The sequence below is a fragment of the Corvus kubaryi genome, unplaced genomic scaffold, assembly GCF_017639235.1.
Source record: "Corvus kubaryi isolate FWS band 111438036 unplaced genomic scaffold, C.kubaryi_AGA036_p1.0 69, whole genome shotgun sequence".
Classification (NCBI taxonomy): Eukaryota; Metazoa; Chordata; class Aves; order Passeriformes; family Corvidae; genus Corvus; species Corvus kubaryi.
Window position 1 is genome coordinate 3,775,185 of NW_024582057.1, and position 27,980 is coordinate 3,803,164.

The 27,980-nt window shown below is 46.2% G+C and overlaps 1 protein-coding gene across 1 annotated transcript in view; it reads right to left on the reverse strand.

Annotated features, from left to right (window-relative positions):
* Positions 1–27,980, reverse strand: part of ATXN1 (ataxin 1) — a 166,806-nt gene that overhangs the window by 9,313 nt on the left and 129,513 nt on the right. The window contains 2 exon segments of the mRNA XM_042049043.1: positions 6,678–7,757; positions 7,759–8,719. Coding sequence (XP_041904977.1) covers positions 6,678–7,757; positions 7,759–8,559 — 1,881 coding nt within the window. The 5' untranslated portion in view covers positions 8,560–8,719.

Consider the following 27,980-nt stretch of genomic DNA (forward strand, 5'->3'; position numbering starts at 1 on the left):
GTTCCTGCACCATGTCTCCTTTTCTGTACCATGTCCCTTTCCCCGCTGCTTCACCCCACTTTAAAGACACATCTGGTTAGGAATCCTATCTAACCATCTTACAGGGAGCCGCCATAGCTAGAACAGACCAACAGCGGGTGACCCCTGCTCCTTGACTTTGCAAATGCTGGGCCTTGAGGTCCCAACATGATAGAACACCTAAATACCCACTTTTCTTTGCATGTGGTAGCAGTCCAGCAGTTACTGCAGGCTCAAACACTTGATGTGGACTCATGTGACTCTCAACCCATGGAGCTGATTCCCTCCCACCCCAGCACACTACAAAGAGAGCAGGAAATTCTGACTAATACTTCTTTAAAACTTGGCATGTGTTTTTAACTGCTGCCTGGCACACTGGAGAGGTCTGCAACTGCAAGAAGCTGGCTTATGCTGAAGACAGACGTCCACTGCTCTGCTCCCAAGGTCCTCATGTCCTCTGGAGATCTTCTCAGGCATGGGGACAGGATCCCACTCTGATGGTGTAACCCTTATTTGGTAGGGGCAGAAGGGTAGGAGAGCACCTGAATACACGTGCTCACCTCATTTCCGAGCTGTTCAGCAGGCATGGAGTATACCAGCTGCCTGGAGAGCCTTCCCTCTCCAGGACCATGGACTCACTTAAAAGGAACATCACAGCAGGCTTGTGAGACCACCTCTCACCTTTGGGAATGAGTAATGCTGTCACACCCAGCATGGCTTTGTATCATTAAAAATGCATTTCAACACAGAAGCAGTTTGAGCTGCACACTGCACTCCAGTGCTCCAACACATTTGTTCACAATATTAAGTGTGAACCTTGGGAGGAAGTTGCATGGTCTGTCTCACAGAGGAGGCTGGACTCTATGGAAGTCCAGCCACTGCCACTTCCCTGCTAGCACTGCTACCCCCCGAGCTGCCCTCCCTGCAAGCAGGGCCCCTGGTAGGGCCCCTCACACTCCACCAGCTCCACAGCCCTTTTGGGCAAGAAGACTTGCTCAGGAACATCCTACAGCTCAGAGATAGATGCTCCAGAACCAGAAAACCAATGATTCCCACCGGATGTTGACAGTGCCTCTGACTAAGTGCATGCCATGCACTAGCAGCCAACTGCTGTTTATGAGACGATTGATTCTGCTGGGAAAAACCTTACTGAGTCTATAAATACATGCTATGTACTTCTGCAACTAGGCCAGCGGATAACACTGCATCTATTATCCTGCCACTCCACCTGCCCAACATAGTATGCCACTGTACAAGGAATTTCAAGAGGAGCAGTTTAGAGGCGTAAGATACTACATCAATTTTTGTCATACTAAACCTTTTCCAACCAGAACTGTTTGCCAACAGTCAAACTACACACACTGCAACAGTGGAAAGGCACCTGACTCTAGCCCTGGTTTAAGCTCTGAACTATGGAGAAAGTGGGGTGAGGTAACCATGAAAGCCCCATCCCTTCATGTTGCTGGATAAAAACACTCCAGCACCAGGATTTGCAGAAATATTTGCCCAGAGCTTGGGATTCTATTCCATACATATGCATCTCAGTCTGGAATCTAACTGGGAGAAGTACTGAGTATCCAGCATCTCTCATGGACTGACATGAAAACTGCTGTCTGCACAAGAACTGTAGGCTTTCTCCAGGCATGGATCATCTGGTGGACACAGCTTTCTCCTTTATATTTCTTTTTCTCACCTCTTTCTTTCTTTCTGCCTGCCTGCCTGCTGCAGTTTCTTTTTCCTTCTTCTTCTACTTTTCCATCCTTGTCAAAAGCTATTTGTATCTGTGGGAATCATACTTGCTTGTGTGCATCATCCTCACCGACACACAAGTTCCTCTTGATGTCAACACACTTCCACAAAACATTATGCTTTTTTTTTTCTCAATGTAGTGCCCAAAACACTTGCCTGAAGTGTTGATCACTGAAACAAATGCCGGAATTGGTGGTGGTCATGCCAAAGATGGTGGAATGCTGGAATCTCCACGATCTGGTCACACTGTGCATGTACCACTGTTGATTTGAAATGGGTTCCCTCATGGGTTATCAAGCCCTGTTTTAGCTGGCTGCTTCTGGATTCAGCTAAGGGGGGATTTGAGGCAAGCATCTTCTAAAAGCAATAGTAGTTTAAGAACTTTGAAGTGTGAAAATTGAGTAAAAACACCCCCATGAAATTTTTTTCTGACCACTGCATTGAAACACAAAAAACCTTATTTTAAAACCTTCCCCCACTGTCCCCCCCAGTATCTTGCCATAATTATTGTAGGAGAGAAGGAAATTTGGAACTTGTCTACCCACTACTAAGAGGATAAAGCAAGAAACAAACATGTTGGTTCCTCTTGAAGCATACTGAGGCCCTGCTGCAGGCTACATTTATATTCCTATTTAACACTGACTAGTGAAAATACCCAAAACTCTTCAGTGCAGCCACTGAAATCTGCAACTTTCTATAACCCATTGTTTTTTTACTTCTCAGCCAAACTTAGTAGGCAAGACAGGCTTAAGACAGCTTAAGAAACCCCAGCTGGAGCTGCAACACAGATACTAGGGGCTGGCAGATCTGATGCCCAGGAAACACCCTTCCCACCATTTAGAAACACAACAACTTTAGTCTTGCGACTCATGCTGCAACCAAAATAACAAGCACTAAAGCAAAAGGTACCTAATGAAAGTGGTTCATGTGAACCATATTTCAATAAATGTAAACATACATTTTCCAATTAAGTGTTTTTCCTCATAATACTATTAAAATGTGATGAAACTAGGAGTGGAAGGCTGGAAACAAAGAGAAGGAAACAGCTCTGGAAACAATGTGCAATTAAGCAGCAGAGCTCTCCACTGAAGGCCTTGCTGTGGGTGCTGAAAGACTCCTCAGGCCCAAAAAACAACTGGGTGGATTCACAGAATAGAAGCTCTACTTCTCACAGAGAGAAGCCTCTGCAGTGCCATGCTCCCACACAACCTCCCCTGTTCCGAAACTTTGGGACTGCTGATGTTCCCCCTGCACTCCGATGCCTTCACAAGAGTGGATTTCCTTTAAGAGATTTCTGGGGCTGTAGGCAGCACCTCATGCCATGGGAACCAGTCTCCACAACATGGTCTGACTGGGCACCCCCCCAGGGCTGCATCTACCCCAATTCAGTCCACTGTTACTATAGCAAAGGCGGGCAGGGCTGGAACATTAGGGGCTGCTGCTCTCCGCAGTCACGCAATCCTGTAATTTCTCAAGAGAAGCCACCTCTTGTCCAGCAGACCACAGGCTGCCGACTTCATCACATGAGCTGTGTCATCTGCTGCACTCCCAGAACTCAGTAATGTGAGGACAGACCACAGCCACCCATCACTTGGAGACAAAAGGACTTACTGTCCCGTGACCAGGGGACACAGAGATCACATGAGGGGAAGGCTGAGAGAGATCTCCATCTGCAGCAGTGAAATGAGTCAACATCTCTTTGTGTGTCTGTTATGGTGCCAAAGATAATGAAAAGGGGAGCTCAAAGAAAAAGTAACCAGTTTGTGCATGCATGGAAAGATGTAAGGGGAAAACTAAACTAGATGATGGTCTAAAAACATATTTAGGGCTACTAACTGGATGTAGTGATGGGACTTTTCCATCTCTAAGAGGTTATGATTCTGGTTTGGTTTTGTTTTTAAAAAAAGAAAAATTAGGAACTGTACGCTCATGTCTTCCATTTAATCTATACTTTAGAAATTATTACAAACTGAAATGTAACATTTCAGAGAATTTATTCTGCATTGCTTGTGTGTTTTGACGTTAACATCACAGGAGTTGCATTATTAGCTTCTGCATTCTCCTGGCAGCAAAAGGACAGACAGGTAATAACAATTAAAGTCTTATTACAAGAATAATATGTGGAATTGCAAAGAGATGTAGATCCACAGGTCTTCTCTTCTAGGCACCTTGAATGCACAGGAGTAGCAGCTCGACTGTGGGTTCTTGCCCAGTTGATACTTGACTTCTTAATCCAGAGCAGGGATGCTGTGAAATGGAAACCTAGCATCTCTCCAGGGGTAAAGACAGTTCAGTTATTTCAGTTATGAAGGCTTTTAGGTGCATTGATTTTCCTCTAGTTTCCATACCTGGAAGAGGGATGGCTTTTCCAGGTGACTAGAGGACTGGAAAAGGAGGGAAGTTGCCCCCTTTCTGCCTAAGTGCTGTGCTGGGGAGGGCCAGCTGTGGGCTTGCAGTGACACAACACAACAGCAGCTGCCCGGTGCCTCCCTGTTTACATTACAGCAGTATATGCTCAGCTGAAAATAACCTCCTACCTCTGTCCCTCAATTGCTGAGAAAATTAGCTAATGTTTGCACAGAGCCTGAAAATACAATTCATCAATATTATAATGACTTTCCCAGAGATCCCTGGGAGGAGTAAGTAAGTGAGCCAAAGCTAATGATAACAACACTATTTTTGTATGGTGCTTACTCTTTACAACTTACACTCCCTTGGTAATACCACTCGAAAAGCTCCCTCTTTGCAGAAGCATTTATGCAACTGAAACTCAGTTGTAATGAAATACTTTGTGGAGCTGCACTACACACACAGCTCTGTGCCCCTGAACTCTGGAGTCAAGAGCTCTATTTCAGTGTGGCAGCACCACAGTGCCAGGGCTCAGAGCAGCGCGACCAAGTACTGCTCTTTCAGTGAGAAGACTAAGCCTCTTCACACAGGCAATTTTCTACAGAGTAATGACTACTGCACACCTGCAATTAAGGCTGAATACTTCCAGAGAGCCACGGCAGGCTGAGGGTGAGGCCACAGAGACTTCAAGCATGTGGAAACGCACTCTATATCTCTCTCTCTCCCCCCACTCCAAGGTGAAGGAAAACCGGCAGTCATCCCTGCTATGCAGGGACACAGCTGATCTGGGAAGAGACCCAAGTCCTGGAATCTGCAGGAAACCTAAATTAAACCCCCGGTTCTAATCATATCTCTACGTGACTCGCTCTCCATTCTGGAAGCATCCCCGGTGGGAAACACAGCTGGGGAGTATTTTGGCTGTGATGATGTCAGCCCACTCCCGATAGGCTTCTCTGTAAGGTGACACTTTGCTGGGTGAGAGCCGTGTGCCAGGCCCTGGATTTGTACAGCCTCGGACTCTCTTCCTTTCTGCCAGAGGATGGCACTGCACCCCCTGCAAAGGCACAGCTCTTCCCAGGGCTACAGGCCATTGCCTGCCTTGACAGGGCTGTGACCGAGACACAACACAAAACGCTACCTGCTCATTTGTACCTCTTCTGCTGTGCAGAGACCGGTGGCCTGGCTGTAGGCAGAGAAATGTGAGCAAGATGAAAACTGAAGAATGGATATTGCTACTTTTGAAATTCATTATTCAAGGCACCACAGCAAATTATAGTAACTGGTCCTGATCCAAGAACAGTTCCTCTAACAATGATGCTTGAGATGCAGCAAAATACAGTTAAGCAGCGGGGGAAAAAATCGAGTCTCTATACCGAAAGCACCAGAGGCCTGACCTCAATCAGCTGTGCAGATGCAGACACATACATGAACAAACCCACACAGGGAATCTGCATGTTTGACTTAAGAAGGAGGACTTGCCACATGAAGCGATTTACCGTGTATGTGCACTTGGGGAAGTACAGGCCACAGACTGCTGAGACTGTAGGAAATTTTCTGTGTGATCTGCTCCTCGGTACCATCACTGTTTGCTTTTCTCCTCCAAACCATCAGCCTGAAGTGTGTTACTAACTGTGTCTGTGTCCAGTTCCTCTCGTTCTCCCTCTCTCTCATTCCGCTTCTCCAGTGCTGAGGCTGCAGCATCAGTGGTGCAGATGGTAGAGTTCACACCAAACCAAAAAGATTTCCAACAGGATTATCTAAACTGAGTACCTCCAGGAAGACAAATGCTACAGAGTACATCTGAACTTTCCAGCATCAACCAACAGAATCTAAATCGCTCAGAAAATGGACAGCAACAGGATAACGCTTTAAAATCAATATGCACTCATTCTCAACCTAAAAACACCTCTGGAAAGTTACAGGTTTTCTTCCTGCTTTGCAAACAGAGAAACAAAAGGTCAGAAGCACAGCCTGCCCAGACACCTAGATGGTTTTTTCTTCCAAATTTCACTTGACCACAGAGTTTACGTGAGCCATGCAGCGTTAAAACCACCTTCAAGCGAAGCCTCAGTAAAATTCTCTGGTGCATTTCAGTAACTTACGTGCATGAGAACCATTCCCAGGCAGCTCCAAGTTTTCAAGCCATGGAAATTCACAGCCTTGTGACTTACCTATCTCTTTAGGGTAGGCTTTGATCTGATTCTAGCATGAACTTTCTAGTGTGAATGGTAAAAATCACCTATCAAACTGAAAAATGTAACCTTTCATACTCCTTACATCATCTTGTATTTTAATCAAAACCTACGAAAATCACGTAAGTCTTCCTGTGAGTTCTCCAGCTATAAAATAGGCCCTTTTTATATGCAAGAGTTCATCACCAGTGTGATCTGATGGTTCCCCCAACACAGTGAGGGTGATGATTTTTGGTCTACAGTTTGAATCACAGATGGATGAAGAACCAACCCCAAGTGGATCCAAAGCAAGTGAGCTGTGCTGTGGCCTGGGGGTCCAGAGCATGCACCCCAGTCCAACCCCCCCGGCCCACCATGCATTGCCATTACCTGTGCTCGATGCTCCCCCACCGCAAACTGTATGACGGCAATGCCTGGGCTATGGCTGTCTTCAATCCTCTCCACAGTGCTGGAGTCTATTTTCAGGTCGTTGCTAATTTCCGCGCTCTGTATGAAGTCTTCTGTTTTCAAGTCTTCTACTTTCTTCAGCTCCCCGTTGGCCAGCTGGATGATCGACCCCTTCATGAAGTAAGGGGGCAGCGTGGGGGGCGCAGCGGCAGGGGAGGCAATGGACTGCACCACAGGCAGGTGGATCTGCGCCTGCACCATGGTGGCCTGGTAGGCAGGTTGGGTGGTGAGGGGCTCCGCGCTGAAGTTCTCGCTCTTGGGGACGGCGGTGGTGACGAACGTGTGAGGCACTGCTGCAAACTGAGGCGACGACGTGACGATCGCAGGCGTGACTCCTGACGGCTCGACGTCCGCACTGCCGACCGGTATCAGCAGGGACTGGGTGCCCGGGATCACCAGGTGCTGCGACAGGCTGCTGGGGTACCCGATGGCTTGCTGCTGGCCGCTCAGGTAGCCAATCACCGGCGGCTGGGTCCCAGTGTAGAAAGCCGTCGCCGGCAGCCCCACAGGCAGTTGCTCAGAGGCGCTGTGGGTGGTCTGAATGACAGTGTGAGGGGACAGCGTGGCCACTGCCTTCACCCCCTCGTGGCCCAGAGCCTGCTGCGGAGACAAGGCATAGGACCGGTGGGTTGGCTTTCCTAAGTGCAAACTTCCCTTGTCATTGAGGGCTGAAGGAGAGGTCTCACGGTTGGTGGCCTGCTGCACCTCCATGTCTGCCGTGGGCGTGCTGCTGTTGGGGACCACCATGACGGAGGCTCGGACACCTGAGGAATCCCGCACGCCGTACTCGGCAGGGCTCGAGTGGACCACTACGTGCCTGGTCTCGTAATGATGGGGGGCTGGTTTATTGCCTGCTTTGACTAGACCCATGTCGGCTGAAGGCGAAATGCCGTACCTCCGGCTCTTCTCTATCTCGCCATTCAGTACCTCCTTGGCCTGCATCGCCTGCAGCCGGCTGCTCTCGGGTTTCTTGGGGGGATCCCTGGTGACAAAGTGGCCCCCCCGAGTCAGTGTACTGCACCACCACTTGGGAGGAAGGGCCAAGGGTGAGGGTGTGTGGGATCACTGTCTGATGCGGGTGCAGGGGGACCGGGATGGTTGGAGGAGAGACATTTCTGACAGTGCTCTGGGAAGAGCTGGAAATGTGGACGTACTGGTTCTGCTGGGCAGGTGGAGGAGACCCAGCAGCAATCAGTCCAGGCGTCCTGACCAGGTGCGGCTCAACTTTGTGCCCCTGCTGGCTTAAGCCGCTCATGCTGGCCAGCAAAGTGGAATAAGCCTCCAGCTGGGAGCGCTGGGATGGAGTGCTCGCAACGGCTGTGGCCGCCGCCACGGCACTGGTCGCAGAATTGGCTGTTGGGGAAATCAGCTGTGAGGGGATGAATCCGGTGTACGATCCACTGTACTGGGGCCCAACGAACTGGAAGGTGTGCTGCAGGTGAGTGTACTGCACGGGGGAAACGGGGGTCCCTGACTGGGAGAGGGCAGGCGAGTACACCGTGGGAAGAGTGGTAGAGGCTGGAACAGACCTGGGCGCACTCGGCGGGGAATAGTCCAGCCCTGCAGATAGTGACTTGTGCAAACCCTGCTGCAAGCCTCCATCCACCGAGGAGGCGGTCCCGGGCCGGTGCCGGCCCCCCAGGCCACCCTGGCCACTGGGTGTGCTGGGGAGCCATGCCAGGTTATCTGCACGGTGGTTTTCGTTTGGCAGGACTGGCTTCACCTCTGAAGGCAGGCTGGTGGCAGGGATTTCTCGCTTCTTAGGTGGCAGGCATTCATTGCTCCGCTCTTGGTTGGATTTCATCTTTCGCCGTCCCCCCTCCACTGTGCTTGCTTCACTGTCTGGCTGGCTCTGATTTCAGTCTGATAAATGGAAAGTCACATTTGATTTCTGCAGGGGATCCAGTGACTTCATGAGGAATCATTTCCCTGTGAGCACGATCCTCCAACAGCTCCTCTGGATTCTGCAATGAAACGGTGGGCAAGGGAGACAGGAGTCATATCGTCAGCAATGAGAAATGAAAACAAATAAGCAGATACCTCGAATCAGCAAATGGGAAAAAGACCTCTGGGAAAAAAAATTAAATGGTCAGGCATTGCCCCTCTCATGTCAAGGAACAGTTGACAGCTGTGCTGTAAACAGCAGAAAAATCCTGGGCATGTTTTCTAACGCATCAGGAAAACATTTTAAAATTTAGGCATATCAGAAACAATCTGGTCATAACCCGCCACATTTAGCAGCAGTCATTTGTTTCCCAAGGCCTGTTCTCCTTCCTGTATGAAAACCCTCCATGTATCTATGGTGCCCAGTTTGTTCTTCCAGCCTCCTCTTCCTCTGCAATGATGACACTACCTTCACCCTACCGTGTCCTAAAAAACATGGGAGCACAGCAGGGAGCCTTGAGGAACAGGCACACACAAAATATTTACATTAGCAACAAGTCACTGTGAGTGGTGCAGAGGGAAGGTGGTGGGTAACTCCTGAACCCCAGAGACACCCACAGGGTGACTTCATGTGACACCATGCAGGGCTGTGGAGGCAGCAGCTGCCTCCTGTCCCCGCTCCACACCACAGCTCATTACAGGCACACGTGCCCTCCATCTCCCAGTCTGGCAATGAACCTCCGCCACGCAATCTATTTACAGCAGCAGCAGCACAGAGCCAGGGATGGATTGGAGCCAGGTTTCTGATGTCTGGTGGGGTTTTTTTGACCTAGTGCTTTGAACTCCCTCTGCTACTGACACCTCACATTCAGGTGTCCAGGCAGGACTCTCTGCTGGAAGATGCTCCCTGCCGAACACAGGTAGGCCACAGCCGGATGCTGGCACCATATCCATCTCCGGCAGGATCCAACTGTTTCTTAGTCACTGTCGCACCACAGAGGTTGTGGGTACCACACTCACAGCCATGGCCACAGGTCCAAACACCGAGCAAACTCAGCCTTGGGAACACCAGAACTGCTTGGAAAAGCATGTTTGAGTTTCCTGATCCAAATCATGAGCCTCCCACCACTATAAAAACTCACAGATTTTACTATTGGAGCAAAACAGTTGCTTCCTCCACATCACCTAATTCACCCAAAGGCAACAAAGTCTCCCTAACTCTTCTATTACCTGCTAAGGAAAATATTGTAACTAAAAAACATTTGCTAACTTCCTGATACTTACCCAGCCTTGCCTAATCAAACTTCATGGAGAGTGAAACTTTTCTTCAGCCCCTGTCCAGCCACCACCTGTCATCTGCATTTCTGGCTGTTTTGAAAATTGTGCAAGAATGCGTGATGAGAAACTGTGCACCTTGCATGAGCAGCAGCTCAACAAAAAAAGCATGCATTACATGTAAGAAGAATAGAGAGAGAAAGAACTAAGAGTCGATGTGAAAGAAGATGGAAATAGGATATAGCCCACTTTAAAGGGAATGCTGAGCAGCAGTAATGATACTTATCTTATGGCAAGTAATATTCCTTTGGGGGATTTCTTTCCCTGCTCCCTCGCTTCTAATGAACAATAAGCCTGATGTTTATATGTGTATGAAGTACTTTGAAGACACACTAGACTCAGATTAAACCTATCTTTAAGAGCACTCTTTACATTTATGGTCCTCCAAGCTACTGTAAGCCTGCAGGAAAAGTCCAAACCTTCTAATGGTTTGATACAATCAGTCTTAAGTTAATTATTCCATTCTTTAAATATTGATAAACAGTAACGAAACACCAATAGCGAGAGCTGGGGGAGGGGGGTAAAGCACTGTTTCAGTGTAGATTCCCTGGCTTTGAGGAGATAGGGAGGATGAAAGAACTCAGGGCAGCTTCGGATGTGCAAGGGCTGGTGACGCCTAGGGTGCAGCAGCCCAGGCACTATCCTGACCTGCCCTGGTCTGTCAGCCATCACCTCAGCACTGCGACCGCAGCGACGAGGGCAGCCAGGAGACAGGGTCCCTGCTAAATCAGCATGGGCCTTCCCCTCCTCCTAACAGTTGCTCAGTGTGTCTTGGCAACAGCTAAAATTATTATATTACACATGACTTACAGATTTTTCTTTTTAAGTTCGACTAAAAATAAAACCGCCGAGCTCACATTTGCGCAGTCATCCTTGGTTAACTTTAGCTCTCTGTAGCCTTCTGCCCTGGGCAGTCGGCTTGGGTAGATAAGTCAGCAGATCCTGGCTGAGGCAGTTGCCCAGGGGGGGGATGTCCTCAACATGCGGTGCTCATCCTGCTCCCCTTGCCACAGAGAGCTTGTGCTGGACTTGGACCACCCTCCAATCTCCCCTGGAACATGAACTGCAAATCCAGAATTTAAATACGCTCCCACAGGGAAAAGCTGGGAGCAGAGGGCTGGCTTCCCTGCCTGTAACAGAGCAGAGAGCTTATACATGGGACCAAATAGGGACAGGCTCTTTTGCTGCGATGAGTAAACTAGGCTCCCCAAAAGCAGTGGTTCCAAAAGTTCGAGGCATCTGGGTTCAGCTTCTCTGCATCGAAAGTGAAGCTATGAAGCTCCGTGAAATGCGGTGAAGTTTCATTATGCAGGAGTTGAAGCAAAGATTTTGTTCTGCTAAAAAACACCGAACCACTGAGGTTTGGGTGGTCTCCTATGCCAAACCTAACATCCTCCAAAAATACCAAATACTAACTCTTTTAGGTCTTGCATTTTGGTTTTTTTTGTGTAAATCTTTCAGATGGCTGACTTCATTTTTACCAGTAACAAAAGGGCTGCCCAAAATCTCCTGAAGAACACAGGAGGAATGAATAAATTTAATGGAGACAAGGGATGAGACAGCCATAGAGCAGTGAATACCGCCCCACTTTTCCAAGCCCAAGCATTTCACAGTGAGACTTTGAACTCTTAACAAACATAGGACTGGATTTGCAAAAAATGCAAATGCGCAGCACAAAACAGCCTACTTCTATTTCAAGACCTAAAAGTAAAACGGTAACTTTTCAGCATAATTCAAGTTCCAGCAACAGTAAAGATAAGACAGGACTGATTTTGCTTGGGAAGCAATGAAAGGGAGACAACCCAAACAAGAATGTCTCAGAGGCAAGAGGTACAAGACCCGGTTAAACAGTTTTTTGCTGGCTGTCCTAGAAAGATGAACGTCTGCCTTCTGTGGTGTGCCGCAGGGTTTGTTAATTGTATGCTCTTTTTTTTTTCCCTGACTCTGAAGCCTTGCCTTCTCTTTAACTTTAGAGCTGTCAGTCACTGTATGTAAGATATGCAAACGAGCAGGAAACACCAGGTGATTTTTTGCTCCTGTGTGTGACATAAGTGCGTGCGTGCGTGCAGGCATGTGTAATTATGGCTGGGAAGGTAAAAGGGACAAAGAGATCAGGGAGAGCAGCTGGACTTTGGTATCTCTGGCAGTGAGTACACATGGAACATTGCTAAACTGTCTGGACAGCCAGTGTCCGCTGGCAGTCTGCCCACACTCAAATTCCTGGAAAGGCTTAAGGCAGAAAAATAATCACTTGGAGGAGTCACCATCTGGGCTTGCTCTGGTCCCAGAGGGAATGCTCACTGGAGCTCGGGATGTGCATTTTCATGCCGAACTCCAGTGTCTCTTTGCAAGGCACTTTAAACCTCTCTCTGTTTCCCAAAATAGCATTTTTCTACTTATTTCATCTAATAAATTTAAAACTCAGGACAGGATATTGGATTTTAGCTTCAGATGCTGACCTTCTTTATTTATCTGGAGTTCACCGCAGCAAAGGTAAAACCAGCAACGCAAGTGTCCCAACACACAGTGACATGCTGTGTTCCACCACTCAGGACTGAGTCCTGGGGTGCAGAGAAGTTGGGGCCAGGACCACAAGCCACAGCAGCACCTGGCTATGCAAACGGCGGGACTTTCACTGCCTTGAGAAATCAGGCACTTTCTCCATCCCCTGGTGCAGCTAACAGCCTTTTTTGGGTCTCTAAACCTCCTTCGAAAATCTGGTCCCTCATCCTTCTCTGGTCCCTGACTTTTCTGCAGTTGCCAACAAGCTCACACCATCATGTGCCACCAGGAGGAAGGACTGGTGCAAGAAGCAAACACTCAAGGGGGGCAGTCGACAGCTTCCAACTTCAGGGATATTCAATAAAACCAGTCACTTATTGTCAAAAGGCTCCTTTGATTCCAAACCCTAGTAAACACACGGAGTACTATGACTTTTCAACTTCCACTTTCCAGCTCCAGGTACGACCAGCAAACTCTCACATTTATCTGTGCACTAAAAAAATTGGGTCTCTCCTCCATCCGACATACATGCCCTGCCTGGCATGTAGATGTTAATGCAACATTCGCAGAGTGGAGCCTGATACGCGGCTCTGTGTCTGGGGTGTTACCGGGCAGATGCAGCAGCGCAGTCTGATGCTCCCGCCCCAAATCACCCGCCCATCCTATCACGAGTGAGTAATTTCGGCAGCGCTGGAAATGAGTGAGAAGGGAGGCACTTCATCCCACCTCTCCCCTCCCCTCCAAGGAGGCTGGCATCTTGCAGGATCAGATTCAGAGACGAGAAGACAGACACACTGCAGAGGGCTCCGCAGCTGCATTCTGGCTCTCAGATCTGTACGCCAGCTTTCTCCCCCCCGCTCTACAGCCTGCCCGCTGCCAGCTACATATTCATGGTTGTAACTGCTGCAGATTCCATTAGCCTTGCCATGTGCAGCTCAGCGAACGCCAACAACAGCTATAGGAGTTTATTGTCCAACCCGACCAATTTTACAGCTCCCTGGCAGAATTCCCGGGAGGGCCAACTGCAGAGATCCATTAATAAGAAACATGAAAACCTCTAATAAAATTTGAAATTCTCCTCCCAAAAATGAAAGGATTCCTGATAACACCGCATCCACAAGACAGACTGTCCACTGCAGTGTTCGCTCTCATTACACCTCTGGGAATCTGCCACAGCAAATTGCTACAGGTTTCGGCACAGTGAGCAGCGGTTCTGCACGTCCTTCCTCTCCCCAGTCAGATGAGACAAGACTCCACACAAGACAAAAAGCAAGAGATATGAGCAAACCCCAGTGAGCACATCACCAGATGTGAGATGCCCAAAGGCTCAACATTCCCATGAATTTCATGGTAGGTACCACAGTTGAGAAAAGAATGTTTAGAATGAAAAAACAGTGTAAAACATATTCCCAAAATGACGGACAGACTATGGAGTCCCAAGACACCCATTCACAAACACGGGTGATACAAACTGATCATTAGAAAGCTACTCCAGTCATTAGCTGTCTGTTTCTGCTACTTACCCTGAATTCTGAGGATAAGGAGAGATGTACATGTTCTAAGCCAGGCACATGCCTCCTGTTTTACTGTGGTTAGAATGTGCTTAGGGACACGTAGTTATCTTGCCTGGAAGGTGCTGGTGAACTGCACAGGAACATGGTGCTAGAATTTTCTTTGGTTTTAGTTAAGCTAACTGCTGAATGAAGAGTTGACATTAACTTTCAGAAGTTTGCAGGTTTCTGCCATCAGATCATCTGGGCGCTATCCCTTTGTTCTGCAACACAAGAGATGCCCTTATTTTCAGCATGTGTAAAAGTCACTCTGTGCTCTGGCTATGCAGCAGACCTTTCTGTCCTTTCTGTGCACACACACAGCAATGCACCTACACATAAGCCTTGCAGGACTGTGAGTACTACAGCTGATTTAAGCAGATTCACGGCTGCCTACATCCTTTGTTTATACAGAAAAAAGCTTTTAGCAAAGGTGATCCCTCCTCTTCCAGCATGCTTTGCAGAGAGGTGGTACCAGAGGACGAAGTACAAGATGTCAAGGAGGCTGGAAGCAAGGAAGCATTTCCTCCGAGAGCTGCAAGCTGATCCTACGGCAGGGCTGCCACTGGAGTGCTGGGTGTACTGGTCATCCTGCCACCCTCCCAAGTCCACCCAAGGGCAGCACCCTCTCTCTCTGGCACCGAAATCCCCCACCTTGCAGTGCCAAACCTGGGCACTCAGGTATCAGGAAGTCAGGCCCTGCTTCTTGCCTCTGAAACACACGATACTGGTTCACAAATAGAAGATTTATTGAAATTATAAAGGCAAATATTATTATTACTATTATTATTATTACTTCTTTTTTTAACTCGCCCTTCTGCTGCATGAGGTCTTTCAGGCTCAAGGTCTCTAGCTTTTCCCTGCAAGTTTACTAGTTTAGCTAAACGTGGAATTTCCCATCTCATCATGTGACACCAGGAACCGGAGTTTTGTGAAATAGCATCAGATATCCACAGATAAAAATGCATGAGCTGACAGTGCTGATTATAGTGAGGTTTTTTTGAAATGGTGGACTCCAGAGCTTTCTGCCTCTATGGAGGAAGGGAAAGGACATAACTGCTAAGTGAGGGTCTGAGCCCTGGGGCAAAGCCATTTGAGGGTGTAAAGCTTGATGCACAGCATTCTCTCTCAGCTGCGCAGCAGAAAGTGCACCTCAGATGACCCTAAGAGAAGCAGCTCCATCTGCAGCCACAAAGGAAAGTTCTGGGGCTGCTCAAGCTGGGGGGGTCTCAGCTCAGGCTGACTGCAAGCTGCATAGGTCCACATGCAGGACTGATCCAGCTGTGATGCTGGAGCTTGTTCCAACAGCTTGATGATTTACCACCATGCCACACTGAAGCCTTTACAGCCTGACAGAGGCCTGCCAAACCCCTCCGAAGTCCTGTTTCCCAGGCCTCGCAGTCCTGTGCCAGGACATGAGGAGCACCAACCCAAGATGCTCGGGAAGTCAGCATTCCACTTCACACATACCCAGAGTCTGTCGTGGCAGCACAAAAGCCATGGAGCAAACACACGTATATTAAAGTGCTCCTTCAACCCCACCGACACCAGGATGGAAAGGGCAATCCCACCTATGCAACTCCACAAGTGGCCAGCGCAGCATCCAACCTTTTATCTCCTGCTCTGCAGGACATCTGATAGTGCTCAGTGACACCCTTTACTCTCACACCCATCCCCTAGAGGCGCTTCTGCAGTTTAAATGAGTGAATAGAGTTCATTTATAAACAAGGCTAATACAGAAATTACTTTGTTGATGTTTTTCATTTATCTAAAATGTGCCTACAATGCAGCTACAATGGAGCTGCCTACACAATTTTCCATTGAAAATTTCACGAGTGACTATAAACGTAGCGACACCCACTTGCCACTCATTTTAACTTGTGACAGAAACTGTCATGCCTGTATGAACACATTTGTACTGCAGATATGTCACACAGGTCTCCTTCCATGTGTCTGAAAATGCTCGCAACATTCTCTCCATCTTCTGCAAAACAAATTAAGAGAGACGCCTGGCTTCGCTGCCAGGAGACTTGAGTAAGACCCCCACGAAAAATTACAGAAACCGGGGGCGTTTCACCCCTTTGAAGATCCAGCCAAAAACACCAGCAAGCAGCAGCCAACTCAGAGCAGCCATTTTACAGATAAGCACAGGCGCTCACGGGGAGGAGTGTGCCTTTAAGCCTGGCTGATAAGGGGATGGTGTGAGAGCATGGCTTTAGGGGCAGATTTGTAAAAGACATCTGCATGCTCAGTGCCTTTCCTTGGAAGTCCTCCCTGCAGACTGCTACTCTGGTAGATTCCACGTGCTAGAAAATTAGACTATAATTAGTCCATCTGTAAAGTGTGAAACATGAACTGATGTTAAATTCCCCTTGAAATGGATTCCAGCACCTTGCCTTCTCTCAGACTTCATTCAGCAAAGCTTTAACTTGAAGCCATTTTGCACCAGCCCTTGCTCACTGCCTCAGCACACACTTGGTGCCCTCCCAAATCAGGATGACTGACCATCACTACTGACAAAACAGAAAAGCCAGCAGCTCACACTGGTCTCGAGGCACACAGCACATACCCCCAAGTGCTGCAGACAGAGAGCGAGTTAAACATCCCCCCTCAGGCACCTATTTTTTTCTCTAATTCTTTATTTTTTTTCTTCTTTGTTCAGGTCAGGTACATTCAGGCGTGGCCTGCAGCACTGCCCACTCATCCTGCACAGACCCTGAGCTGACCATCTCAGTACAGGCAATGTCGTAGGGGTCAGTGTATGTAGGAATACACACAGGCAAGAAAAAGTCAGATCAACTCTTCTGCACCTCCTCTCTCCCTGAAATGTCTCCCCAGGCCCTGCAGCCCACAAAACCAAGTGACTAGTTTTTCTTCCTGACTCAGTGTTGTAGGGAGCCTCCCTCCTGCTTAATGGGGAGCATGGCAAGCAGACAAAATGGGCACAGAGCCCAAATCCATCACCAGTGTCACTTGACTGAGGCCAGCATGGCGAGAGTGAGATTGCCCCAACTGTTCTGATTAAGCAACACAGAAAACAATCAAAAGAAAATGAAATAATGCAGGATTATACAAACATAGCAGGTTCCACAGTCACAAGCTCCAGTTGCAATTAAAAAACCCACCCGTTCCAACTAAGAATGCAAACCATCATCGTTGCTCTCAAGCAGGGAACGTTGACAAATGAAGGCGGTGTGCTAACAGGCAGTGCCAGTACTCTTAAATTAAGTATGTGAGAAACAAAGGTATGTACCATCCTGGGCTGCCAGAAAAAACTTGCTTTAAACAACAATCAAAAAGAACTCTGAGGATTTAAAAATTACTTTACTTACAAAAAAACAGATACAAGAAAACCTTTTGCTCTATTTTTCCCAGCCAAGTGAAGAAAGAACAAGAAAACAAAAAATCACACAACTCCCATCAAGGTTATTTATATAGAAGTTTTGAACTCAGGAACTAAGATAATTCCTGCATTGAACCTGTGGGTCCAGTGAACCGCAGCTTGGAAACCTGAATGGACCTTTTGTAAAAGCCACTGAGCCACGAACATGCTTTCTCACCGCTGTGATCACTTCTGTGAAAGCACCTTACCCATCTGCCCCTGGAAATCCACGGCACAAGACAAGTGACTCCCGACACCAGTGAAATGGACAAAAGGATGACTAGCTACCTGCAGCTGGTTTCAATCGGAGAGCCGAGTAATTATTGCAGCCCTCTCCTGTGGCTCATATGGAGCGCAGCATGGAGCTATAAAGCGTTATGCAAGTCTAATGTGCTGCCAGATCTCTTAGAGCAGGCAGCAGCCAAGTCGCTCCCTCCCACCATTGGCTCAGCTTCATTAACTTAATCAGGTATTCATTCATTCATTCACTCACTCATTCAAAAAAAAAAAAAAAAATTACTCTAAACCTGGCAAATAGCCAGTGCCATGCATGCACGGAGCATGCTCACATCAGCCACTGGGGCTGGAAGAAAAAGGGTAATCTAACATTCCTCAAGCTCTGTACAGGGCTTTAGCTTTGCACGCAGCCCAGGCACAAATGCATCTTTGCCACGGCCTCCCCAAGAGCACGAAAGGCTTGGGAGCTGTGCTGAGGTCAGACGCTGGCGCTGGAGACTGCGGAATCAAGAGCAGCCCTGTAAGTCAGTACAGCCAGCAGGAAGCTGAGAACTTCCCCAGAACAATGACTAATTAATTAATTTGATTATTTAGGGGGAAAAATAGGAATTGTGGCAGGATCAACTCATTTTGCTGCAAGGTTGCTCCCCCCTTTCTTCTGCACTTACCACATACATTGCACAGCTTAGTCCAGACAGAAGAGAGCAAAGCAGAACAGAAATAGGGTTAAATGAAAAAGGAAAAAAGAAAAAAGAAGAAAAAAGAAAAAAAAGAAAAAAGAAAAAAAAAGAAAAAAGAAGGGAATCACCACTCAGCTAATGTTAAAAGCAATTGGTAATGGAAATCTCTGTTTGACCCCTGTATTTATAAATGTAAGACTTCCTACAGGCATGTAGCACTCAAGCATTGAATACAATCCCCTCACTTGTACAGTTCTTGCACTTACTTTTCTTAGTCTTTGCATGTAAGTCTGCAAAGAATGTTATTACTTCCCTCTAGCTGTCATCAGAATGACTTTCACTGCATTTTTTTTCCCAGCACACTACAAGGAAGCTGCTTCTTAACTATTCCAAAAAGCAGGCCTTGAGAGTCAGCTCTGACTTTACTGTGAAGAGCTTCATGAAACGAGCCAGGCTGGGCATTAAAGAAAGGGGAAAGGTGTTACATTTCCCACAGCGGAAGCTGAGCAACAGCATGGAAGCAGTCAGCATCTCTCCCCCCCTTACCTCATTCTGCCCTGTGTGAAAAAAATACCAGATGGCAGATTACTCTGAGCAAGCCCATAAAAGTAACATGGAAATATAAAGCACTTTAGACTTTTTCAAAATAGTGTTTATGGTTATATAATGAAAACTATATATCCTGGTGCAAATCTTCAGCCACAGACCTGGCTGACATGGCTCAAGAGCATCTACACTCCCCACCTTCCCCCAGTGATGCAAATCAGATCTTATAACCCTCCATGTTCTGTTATCATGGAGAGCACAAATATTTTCTGTATGAACTTCAAGTACCTCTTCTCTAGATAGCCTACAAGTCACTGTTTCTCTTCAGATAAAAAAAAAAAAAACAGCAATCTTCTATAGCCACCACCACAAACCATGATACAAATGGCAAATTAGACAAAGACTTTCAAGAAGGGTTATTAATGTAAGGCCAACACTTAGATAAAGGTCTGCAGTTCAGATGCACTTAGCAAAAGCATTTAAAAGACCCCAAACCAACACCTGTTACTCTGATACTGACTTGTCTTTTGACCATACCACAGAAGCCCATGGTTAACTCCAGGATCCCTTCCTGAAGTTCTCTGTAGGTGGATAGTACTGAAGAGCACCCAAGTAACTAGCAGACAAGCGAACACACAGCTTCTGAGGAACCAGCTGTTGAAATGTCTAAGGGCTACAAGTGAGATTTACACGTTGCAGCATCACTCCTTTGCTACGCAACAGCATGATGGATTTGCTGACTAAAAGAAAAAAACTACTCAGGATGCTTTTACTGCATTAATAGAATTTAAAAAGAGAAAGAGATGAAAAGGGTCTGAAGGCAACCTGTTTCTTAGTCCTGGGCCTTCTGCATTCCAAAGTGTGTAGGACATCAGCCAAACAGTCTCTAAGTACTCTACACTGAAGTCAGCCTCCTCCGCTGAAGTTCAGTCTTGAGCTAAGGGCCTTTCAATTATCTAAGCTCTTAAGCACTGTGGCTCTTTCATTACTTTTGCCCCCACCTCTAACCATTCTCCAAATGGGGTCCAAAACTTGCAGGCTCCTTTTCACTTCATCTCCCTTCTCTTGCAGCCCTGACACAATTCAAAACACATTCAAGACACAGTGCAAATCCTTCCTCCTCTGCCCAGGCCTAACTTCCCCTGTCCTGCTTGAAAGCTGCTCAAGCCTTCTTCACTGCAGCAGGCTCCTTTCCTGGCATAAGGGCAACAAATCACCTGAAATTCCTCCTCCTGAGCCTCTCCTCCATGCATCATGCTCCATACATGGGAGCACCCAGCAAGGTGACTTCTGACACCAGAAATAGCTACACGCTGTAGCTTTTAAAGCAGGCTATCAGGAGGAGGTCAGGAACATGAAGGAGCAGGAGAAGAAAACCAGCCCGGGAACACTGAGAATTTTATCCCAAACGATCCAGACTTTGGCAGAAGTTGTAGTTTGTTCTAGATAAATAAAAGGGTTTGAGCAATTCTGGTTCTTTATATGAAAAATTTCAGTTCTCCCTCTGAAAAAATCATTAGAAGAATGTGGGATTTCATGATTCAAGATAGGAGAATGAGAAGGCAATATTTCAGCACTGTGAAATGAGGTTTGCGTGTCTAACCACACTACCAGCTCAGAGTTCACTTCTCACAAGTGTCAAGTATATTTTCCATTCTGTACTTCTGCAAGCCCTACTTCTGTCTGTTGTCATCACTCATGGGGATTTACCTAATCCCTGAAACGGCAGAAGTACATCATCTTTTTTTGTTGGAGAAACAGAATCATGTCTCAAGCACACTGAAAAATTCGAACTGTATGTTTCATTTATTGTAGCTCCATTCACCCACCCTGTGTTGACAGTATAAATACAAATGATGCCCTTAACAAAGTGCTGAACTGCAGTCCAGTGTATTAGTGGTATTTCTTAGAGATTTCCACTCACTTTTGCTGTTTCTCTGCTCATATTCCTTACACTTCAGCATACTCAAGCAGCTGCCTGTTTATACAAACAAAGCCTGAAAGAGAAATGTTGATTTCCTTCTTCATCAAAGCTGGTGACTTTAGCTGTATCCAGTGGTCTCAACTAGAAAGTGGAGCAAAGGCAATCAAAGTTAGTGGCTCATTTAAAGTCTGTTGTCTGGCAACTCAGCTACAAAGGGAGAGACTCCACAACTTTCTAAGCACAGAAATTCACCTTCCTGAAGTTTTATTTTGAACACTAGTGGGCTGCAATATTGACCTTTAAAATTCATTATATCACATTATACATGGCTGGTACAACTTGCTGTACAGCGCCTCTCATACACAAATAAGTGACGGTGTAGTTCCAGATTTTATTGGCACTCCTTGGACCCATGCCATCAAATCCAGCTCAGGACTGTGCATCCTCTACTGACAGAGCTCTCCTACCAACTACAGCCTTTTGCACAGGGCCCAGCAAACCTGTGTTAGCTCTTTTGTAGCGACACACACATCCCATCAAGGTTGGCCAAGGAGCTTCAATGGGTACTACCCACAGGGCTCTGAAGTGCTACCCCCTGGCTGGGGCTAAGGCAAGACCTAGTATGAAAACTTCTTCTCTAACCAAGGATAACTCACTAATGACCAGATTTCAGTTTCCACAACAGTTAAGGACCTCTCAGAAGCACTCTAACTAAATTAGGGGAAGGAAAGAGATTCAGCCCAGGATCTCAGTGCTCAAAACCTTTGTGCATTCTTCTTCAAGCCAGCATTTAAGTGCTGTTCTCCCAGAGAAGAAAATAGTTAAAATAGGCTCAGATCCTCCTACTGCAAAGCAGAACCCAATGAGGAAACTTTTGTGGAAGAAGACAGCTCCTGGGGGAGTCCCTTGCAAAACACTGCCTCATCTCACTAAGACGTCCACTCCAACCAGGACAAACAGGGAACACCAACAGCCAGACAGGTCTGATCATGGAGGCACCCTGTGTCTGACTTGAGAACTTCAGAAGCAATAACTGTGTTTAGATTTGATGCATCCCTCTGCTCCACAGCTTCCCCTGCAGCCGCAACAGCATTACCCACCATCGCCATTCCTACAGCAAAAAGGAAAACAGATTTTTTCCTGGTTTTATTTACGCCTGTTTAGTTCTGGACCAAATGATTCTCCAGCTTCTGATCGGCTTACCACTTTCTCTCTCTGCCTACTCTGTTTCTTCTGAATGTATAATGATTTTACATCTGTTAATCTTGTTTGGTTTCTTTTTCATATGTGGTTAGTGACTTGCAGACTCCTTGTGGTAAATATGAAATAAAATGCTGTTTCTTCTGCCTTTTGTTCTTGTGCTTATGGACGAAATGTCATATTTTCTTAGATACATGAAATAACTACTGCAATGGGTGATATATAATCACAGGTACAAGGGGCGTATTATAAAAACATGGAATAATCATGAGATCATACAACCAGGATGACTAAAACAACAACATAATTGGTCAGAATTTATCCAGCTCCTAAGGAGAAAAAGCCTTGACAACACTGCTGTAAGGTTAGAGAAATTTAAACCGAAATAAGGTACACAAGTCACTGTTGCCCTTCGGCTAAAATTAAGTAAGAATCCCGTCTAATAGAAACGGCGGGATTTTTTCAAGGAAAAATTACATTAGGAAATGTTTCTTTTCAAATATGAATCTATTGGAGGCAAAAATGTTTGAATACATTTACAGCTCGGAAAATCTGCTGGAACTGCTTTGTAAATATTTTCCCAGTAATATTTAAAAAATTAAAACCTATTTGCTGGTCCCAAAATGAAACATTTAAAAAAGGTGTAATGAAAAAATGCTGTAACTACAAGAGACATTTGGTTTAAAATGAAACCACCCTCTAGCTGGAATACAGGGCTATAAGGCTTTGTTGTACCATTTTGTCAAACATTTTCACCTATTGCCTGATTTTCACTGTATCGCAGCTTTTTAAGTTTTCCTCCCGTTAGAGCAAGAAATGTTTTTCTGAGATCTTGGAAATTCTCATGGGCAGAAACACCATTTCCTCATATCTCTGATTTCTAATTAGATTTAAATCTTTCCTAGCTGAGGCAAGACCTACCCAAGCATTCTGAAACATTGCCAGGTTGATTACCCATATATATGAAAATTCACATTGTTGCTCTTGCCTGGCAAAAACCATGAGCTACAATGGAAAAAGCGTCTTTCTTCTTCTGTGACAATGTCATTCAGCTCACCTCCCAAAGGTCCAATTCTGCCTGCAAAATCTTTCCTTTCGGTTCAAATTGCTGCCAAAACAGCACAATTCTCTCTGATGTACAGCCAGGTTGAGCTGACAGCTACCACACAGGATTAATGAGAGGGAAAAGAAGAAAGAGAGGAAAGGGAAATGCTGGCCTGTCTGGTAAATTGAGGTTGAAGGAGCTGTAGCATTTCAGAAGCTGGTCCATTCCATTCAGTGGGGAAGGAAGGAGAAAGGAGATGTCTTTTACACATCTGTTGCCTCAGCTGCTGTGGAAAGTTGCCTGCATGACTAATACAACGGGCACCGCAGAATGAGTTTATGATAATCTCTAAAAAATAATCTAATAATAGTGGGGGATAATAATCTCCCATGGGCTGCATTGCTACAGCTCTATCAGTGAAACCCTGTGCAATCCCAGTTCACTAGTGGGCTGCTGGCAAGGATGGGAATATGCTTGTTACACCTATCCACTGAAAGCGTTGGAAGACTCTCAAAAATTAGATTTTAGCAGGTGATTTTGATGGCTATGCTTTGTGTTACCACTCAGCACAGCTGAAACCACTCCAATGAGGAGCTGCAAAGGTGGGAGTAACACAACTGAGTTATCTGTACCACTCAGGTCAAGGCCTTGCCCAGGACCCCTGCAGAGGTCCATGGCAGCTGCTACTCAAAGTGTGAGAGCCCAAGGGGAGCAAAGCACTCTGAAAACACTGCAAGCCACAGCACAGCCACAGTGTACCAGCACATAATGGCTCTTCCATGCAGTTGCACTACCTACATCCATCAAAATCCCGTATGTGTCACAGATAAACTACCAGCTGACAGAAAACCAGCAAAAAACCACCTGCATACCACCTACTGCATAGACCTAATGCTCCATTTAGACTAGGTGCCTCCTCATACAGCTTACTTCATTTAGGCAAATATTTCCAGTGGAACATGCAGACAAATCAGCCCTGGGATCACCAGCAGCAGCTGCTGCTTTCTGCATGCAGAGTGTTGCGCAAATCAACAGAGATGAGCTGCGGCTCCCATCAGAATCTCAAAGATGTCGATGACAACCCCAGTTAATTAAAAGACACAGGATCAGAATAGAGGAAAATTGTCGCTCAGAAGCTTAGACTGAAAATCAAGCTGGTCTGACAAGAAATAGCAGCTTTACCAATTTTCAGTCTGTGGTCAAGTACTCTTTCTACAGCTCTGGTGTAAAATTATTTCCCTCCACACTCTGTTCTTTTCTGAACTACCGTTTTAGCATTTTTCTTCTTTATTCTCTCATCTTAGCATTTCTGTCATTCTTGCTTCCTCTTAGAAGTTAGTTTCTGTCCTTGCTTCAGTATCAGTTAAAATGCCACTATCACTATCAGCATGACACTGAGTCAGAACTGAGACTGCGCACTCACTCAATTCTGACTCTAGGAAAAAATTACTAAAAGCCAGAAAAAGTACTGTGAATTACATCCCCTCTCACTGATGCCCAGAACAGAAGAATTGCACTAGTACAATATGTATACAATTACTATGAAGTGCTTATTGTGTCACTCTCTCTACAAAAATTTTCCACTCTGTCCAGTCTTTTCCCATCCCCCAACTTTAAGCCTAAGAAAAAAACATTGAGGCTCATATGGGCATTAATTCATATGTCAATGTGTTCTTAAGGATGAGGTTTTTTGCATCGCTCCCATTTTAACAACATAAACCAGTGGTGAAGAAACCTTCCTGAGGGGGCTTTCTCATACCCTTGCCAGGGGGGTTTATTCTGTTCACATTCACTGCAGAGAATCCACACTTCACAGGCAGGTCAGTACAAAATTTCTGTAAAAACTCAAACTACTGATCTCAAACAGGCATTAAACAATGTTAAATATGCTTGTGAATTGCCATTTGGTTTGGATTTAATGGCACAGGTTATAATCTTTAAAGAGAGGAGTTGATACAAGACAACCTCTCTGTTTTCTTCATTTCCTACCTGCAGAATGTGGCCTGAAGACACTGGATGCAGAGGAGGTAACACAATCAGGATCATTCTGGTCATAAAACTAATAGAACACTTTTTGATAGTTATTACCTAAAGATTTGCTTCTTTACTGCTAGAATTTGTTTATGGCTATGGGAACAATATCAGTCCTCCTTATACTAGGAATTTATTAAGAAGCCAAATCACAATTAAATGAGCAGAAACAAACTCCCTCCATAAGCATAGGCTATATTCATGCAGTGGCAGTGCTTGCAAAACATACAAGACAAAGTCTGTCCTGTGCCATCAGAAAGAAAAAGCCAGTGAAGATCAACAGTCTTTAAAAATCAGTTATAGAAGATTATCTAATTACCATCACATTTAATAGTATATGGCTTTAATAATTTTCTGTTATCATCAAGCTGCTAGCACTAAAAGAAAATAGGAAATTGGCTCATGCCAACTGATAATGGGAAGGAGAGGTTCTGCCCTCTGGGTCCTTGGTTTGGAGCCAGCTCAGGTTGGAAGTGAAAGTCATTCCTGCTGGGTGCCTCTCTGAAGTGAGTTGGTGTTCTTAGGCTTGGTCCAGTTCCACATTCATAGAATAAAACCTGTCACCACAGCAATGGGCTGTGCTGGAGATGGAAATTCTTGAAAACATTTTGTCTCTGACTTTTTGTTAGCATGCAAATAGATCCTAGGCTGGAATGAGGATATTTATACAGGAATATTTACGCCAAAGCACATCTCACCAACGGTGACTGTATGAAACTTGCATGCATTTTATACCACTTTAAAACTAGAACAACTTGCCTTGCAGCAACAGGGGTATTTCTACCCCTGTGCAACCCTGTTACTTTGGTGAGGGGCAGCAAACCCAGGGACCAAGAGGTCTGCCAAGCCTTTAGTAACACTGATGGCTGAATGTGCATCTTAGTATTACTGTTCATTTTAAAAACACCTGAGCAAGGCTCAGCTTCAAGGTGCATCCTGGGTCAGGCTGAATCTAGAGGACCTACACTGGCTGAAAAGTTTATAGTGGGTTCGTGTTGCCCAGCAGGTCTCCTTAAATCCAGCTAAACAAACAGTCAAACCCAGTTAAACTAATGCAGGTGCAGGTCAATAAAGAGCTGAACAACTCTTCTTTTTTTGAAGGCTGGATGCTGCAAAGTGTAAACCAACACCCTATCCCTTGGGACTGCCCCTTTCCTGGCAGAGGCTGCAGCACATTAACAGGGCAGAGCAGCTCACATTGTAGCTTCTGTGCCGGCTCTGCAGATTAATGGAGACTTTGTCCTCTGGGGCTGTCAGCCCCAAACCTTTCAGGAGAAATGAAACCTCTGAGAAGAAAAAAAAAGAAACCAGTAGTGGAATTACAAATAAGTGTCTTTCTGACTTTCAAATGAGACGTGAAGCATCTTCATTTACAATTTAATATTTCAGTAAGCACTTTCTTGGAAGAGACTATCTAATGGGTTAATTTCCAAATGTCATTTATCTTTACTCATTGGGGATGACTTTCTATAATTCACTCGAGGCTGCAACACTCATAGATTAATTCATCACCCTCCAACTTGAGAAGATAAAAGCCTAACAAGCTCTAACCTGCTACACAGACTATATTTAAGCCGTACAGGGTAATGATAAATATCTCCCATAAAATGTGTTCTCTTCACACTTCCTGAAGAAACTGCTGAGCGAGCCAGCTGGCGAGATGGAGCCGACGGTCCTTGCCCACAGCCCCACCATCCACACCCGGTGAAACCGGAGCACTCCCTTCCCCAGCATCCCCCCAATCCCAGACTGCCCACTGGCCTCCAGAGGTGAGCGTGACTCTGTCACCTGCTGATGGGTTTTGTGGGCTCTGTCCACACCCCAGCAGTGACTCTCCTCGTGCCTGGCAGGCAGGCAGGAAAAGGCTGCTGGGGGTTGTGTGTGCAGGTTGGTTTTCATTAAACATGCCCCGCTTCCTGGGCTGGACTAAGCGCTTTGCAGAACAAAATGAAGGCAGGGTGTCTCTCCAGCAGAGGGGGATGATCATTGTAGGCAGAGCAGGGGAAGCAGGAACCGGGAGGAGAGCAGATCAAGCAGCAGCACAGGCCACTTGCAGGGCCCGGAAGCAAACTGAATCACTTCTCGCTTCCTTCTTTCATGCGCAAGTGGTGGATGCTGATAAGCATTCAGGGACCTCAAGCTCTGACGCACTCCTTCGTCCGGGAGCTAGAGGAGGTCCAGGCCAGTCCAACCAGTCTTTGTAATTTGCATCGTACCCTGTTGACCAGATGTTATTCCAGTGCTTTCCAGGACTGCTTTTAACATCACAAAGATTTAACTCCAGCCAAGTACAATGACCTCCAGCTGGAGCTGGCTTTCCAGCCCAGGGCCTGAAGCCTGAGTGACCTGAGCACAGCACTGAGATGCTAACCTAGCTTGTCACATTGTTATGTGGGAACAATCTTTTATCTCCAAGCAACGCTGATACTCAGCATCCTTCCAACACCACCTTCCCCAAGTCCTCTTCTCACTTGCGTCACTGCATTAAGCACACACTGATCACTCATGTAACCAGTTTGGAGAAACAGAGAGCAGAGCAAAGAGCCAGCCTTTCCAATGTGCTGAAGAGGAGTCCTTGGCTACAACTGCGTTTCCCAGCCATCAGACCCTGGATGTGTGCCACTGGGAACTGGAAGGGTAAACCGCTATGATTAAAAATTATAGTTACCTTCTACAAACACACTTTCTCATCTAATTAATGCAAGAAAAGAAGCCATACTCCCAGCCACCTGGCCATTTTAATGGGCTGAACACATCCATCATAAGACTTTCAAAACAGCCTCTTAGGGTAAAGGTCATTTATTTTGTTGCAGTAAAAGCTCTCTAGGTCTTCACTAAGCCTGACTGTGTGGGAGCTGCAGAAGTCTCACTGTCCTCTTCCAGGGATGTGTCTTCTTCCAGGCCAGCCA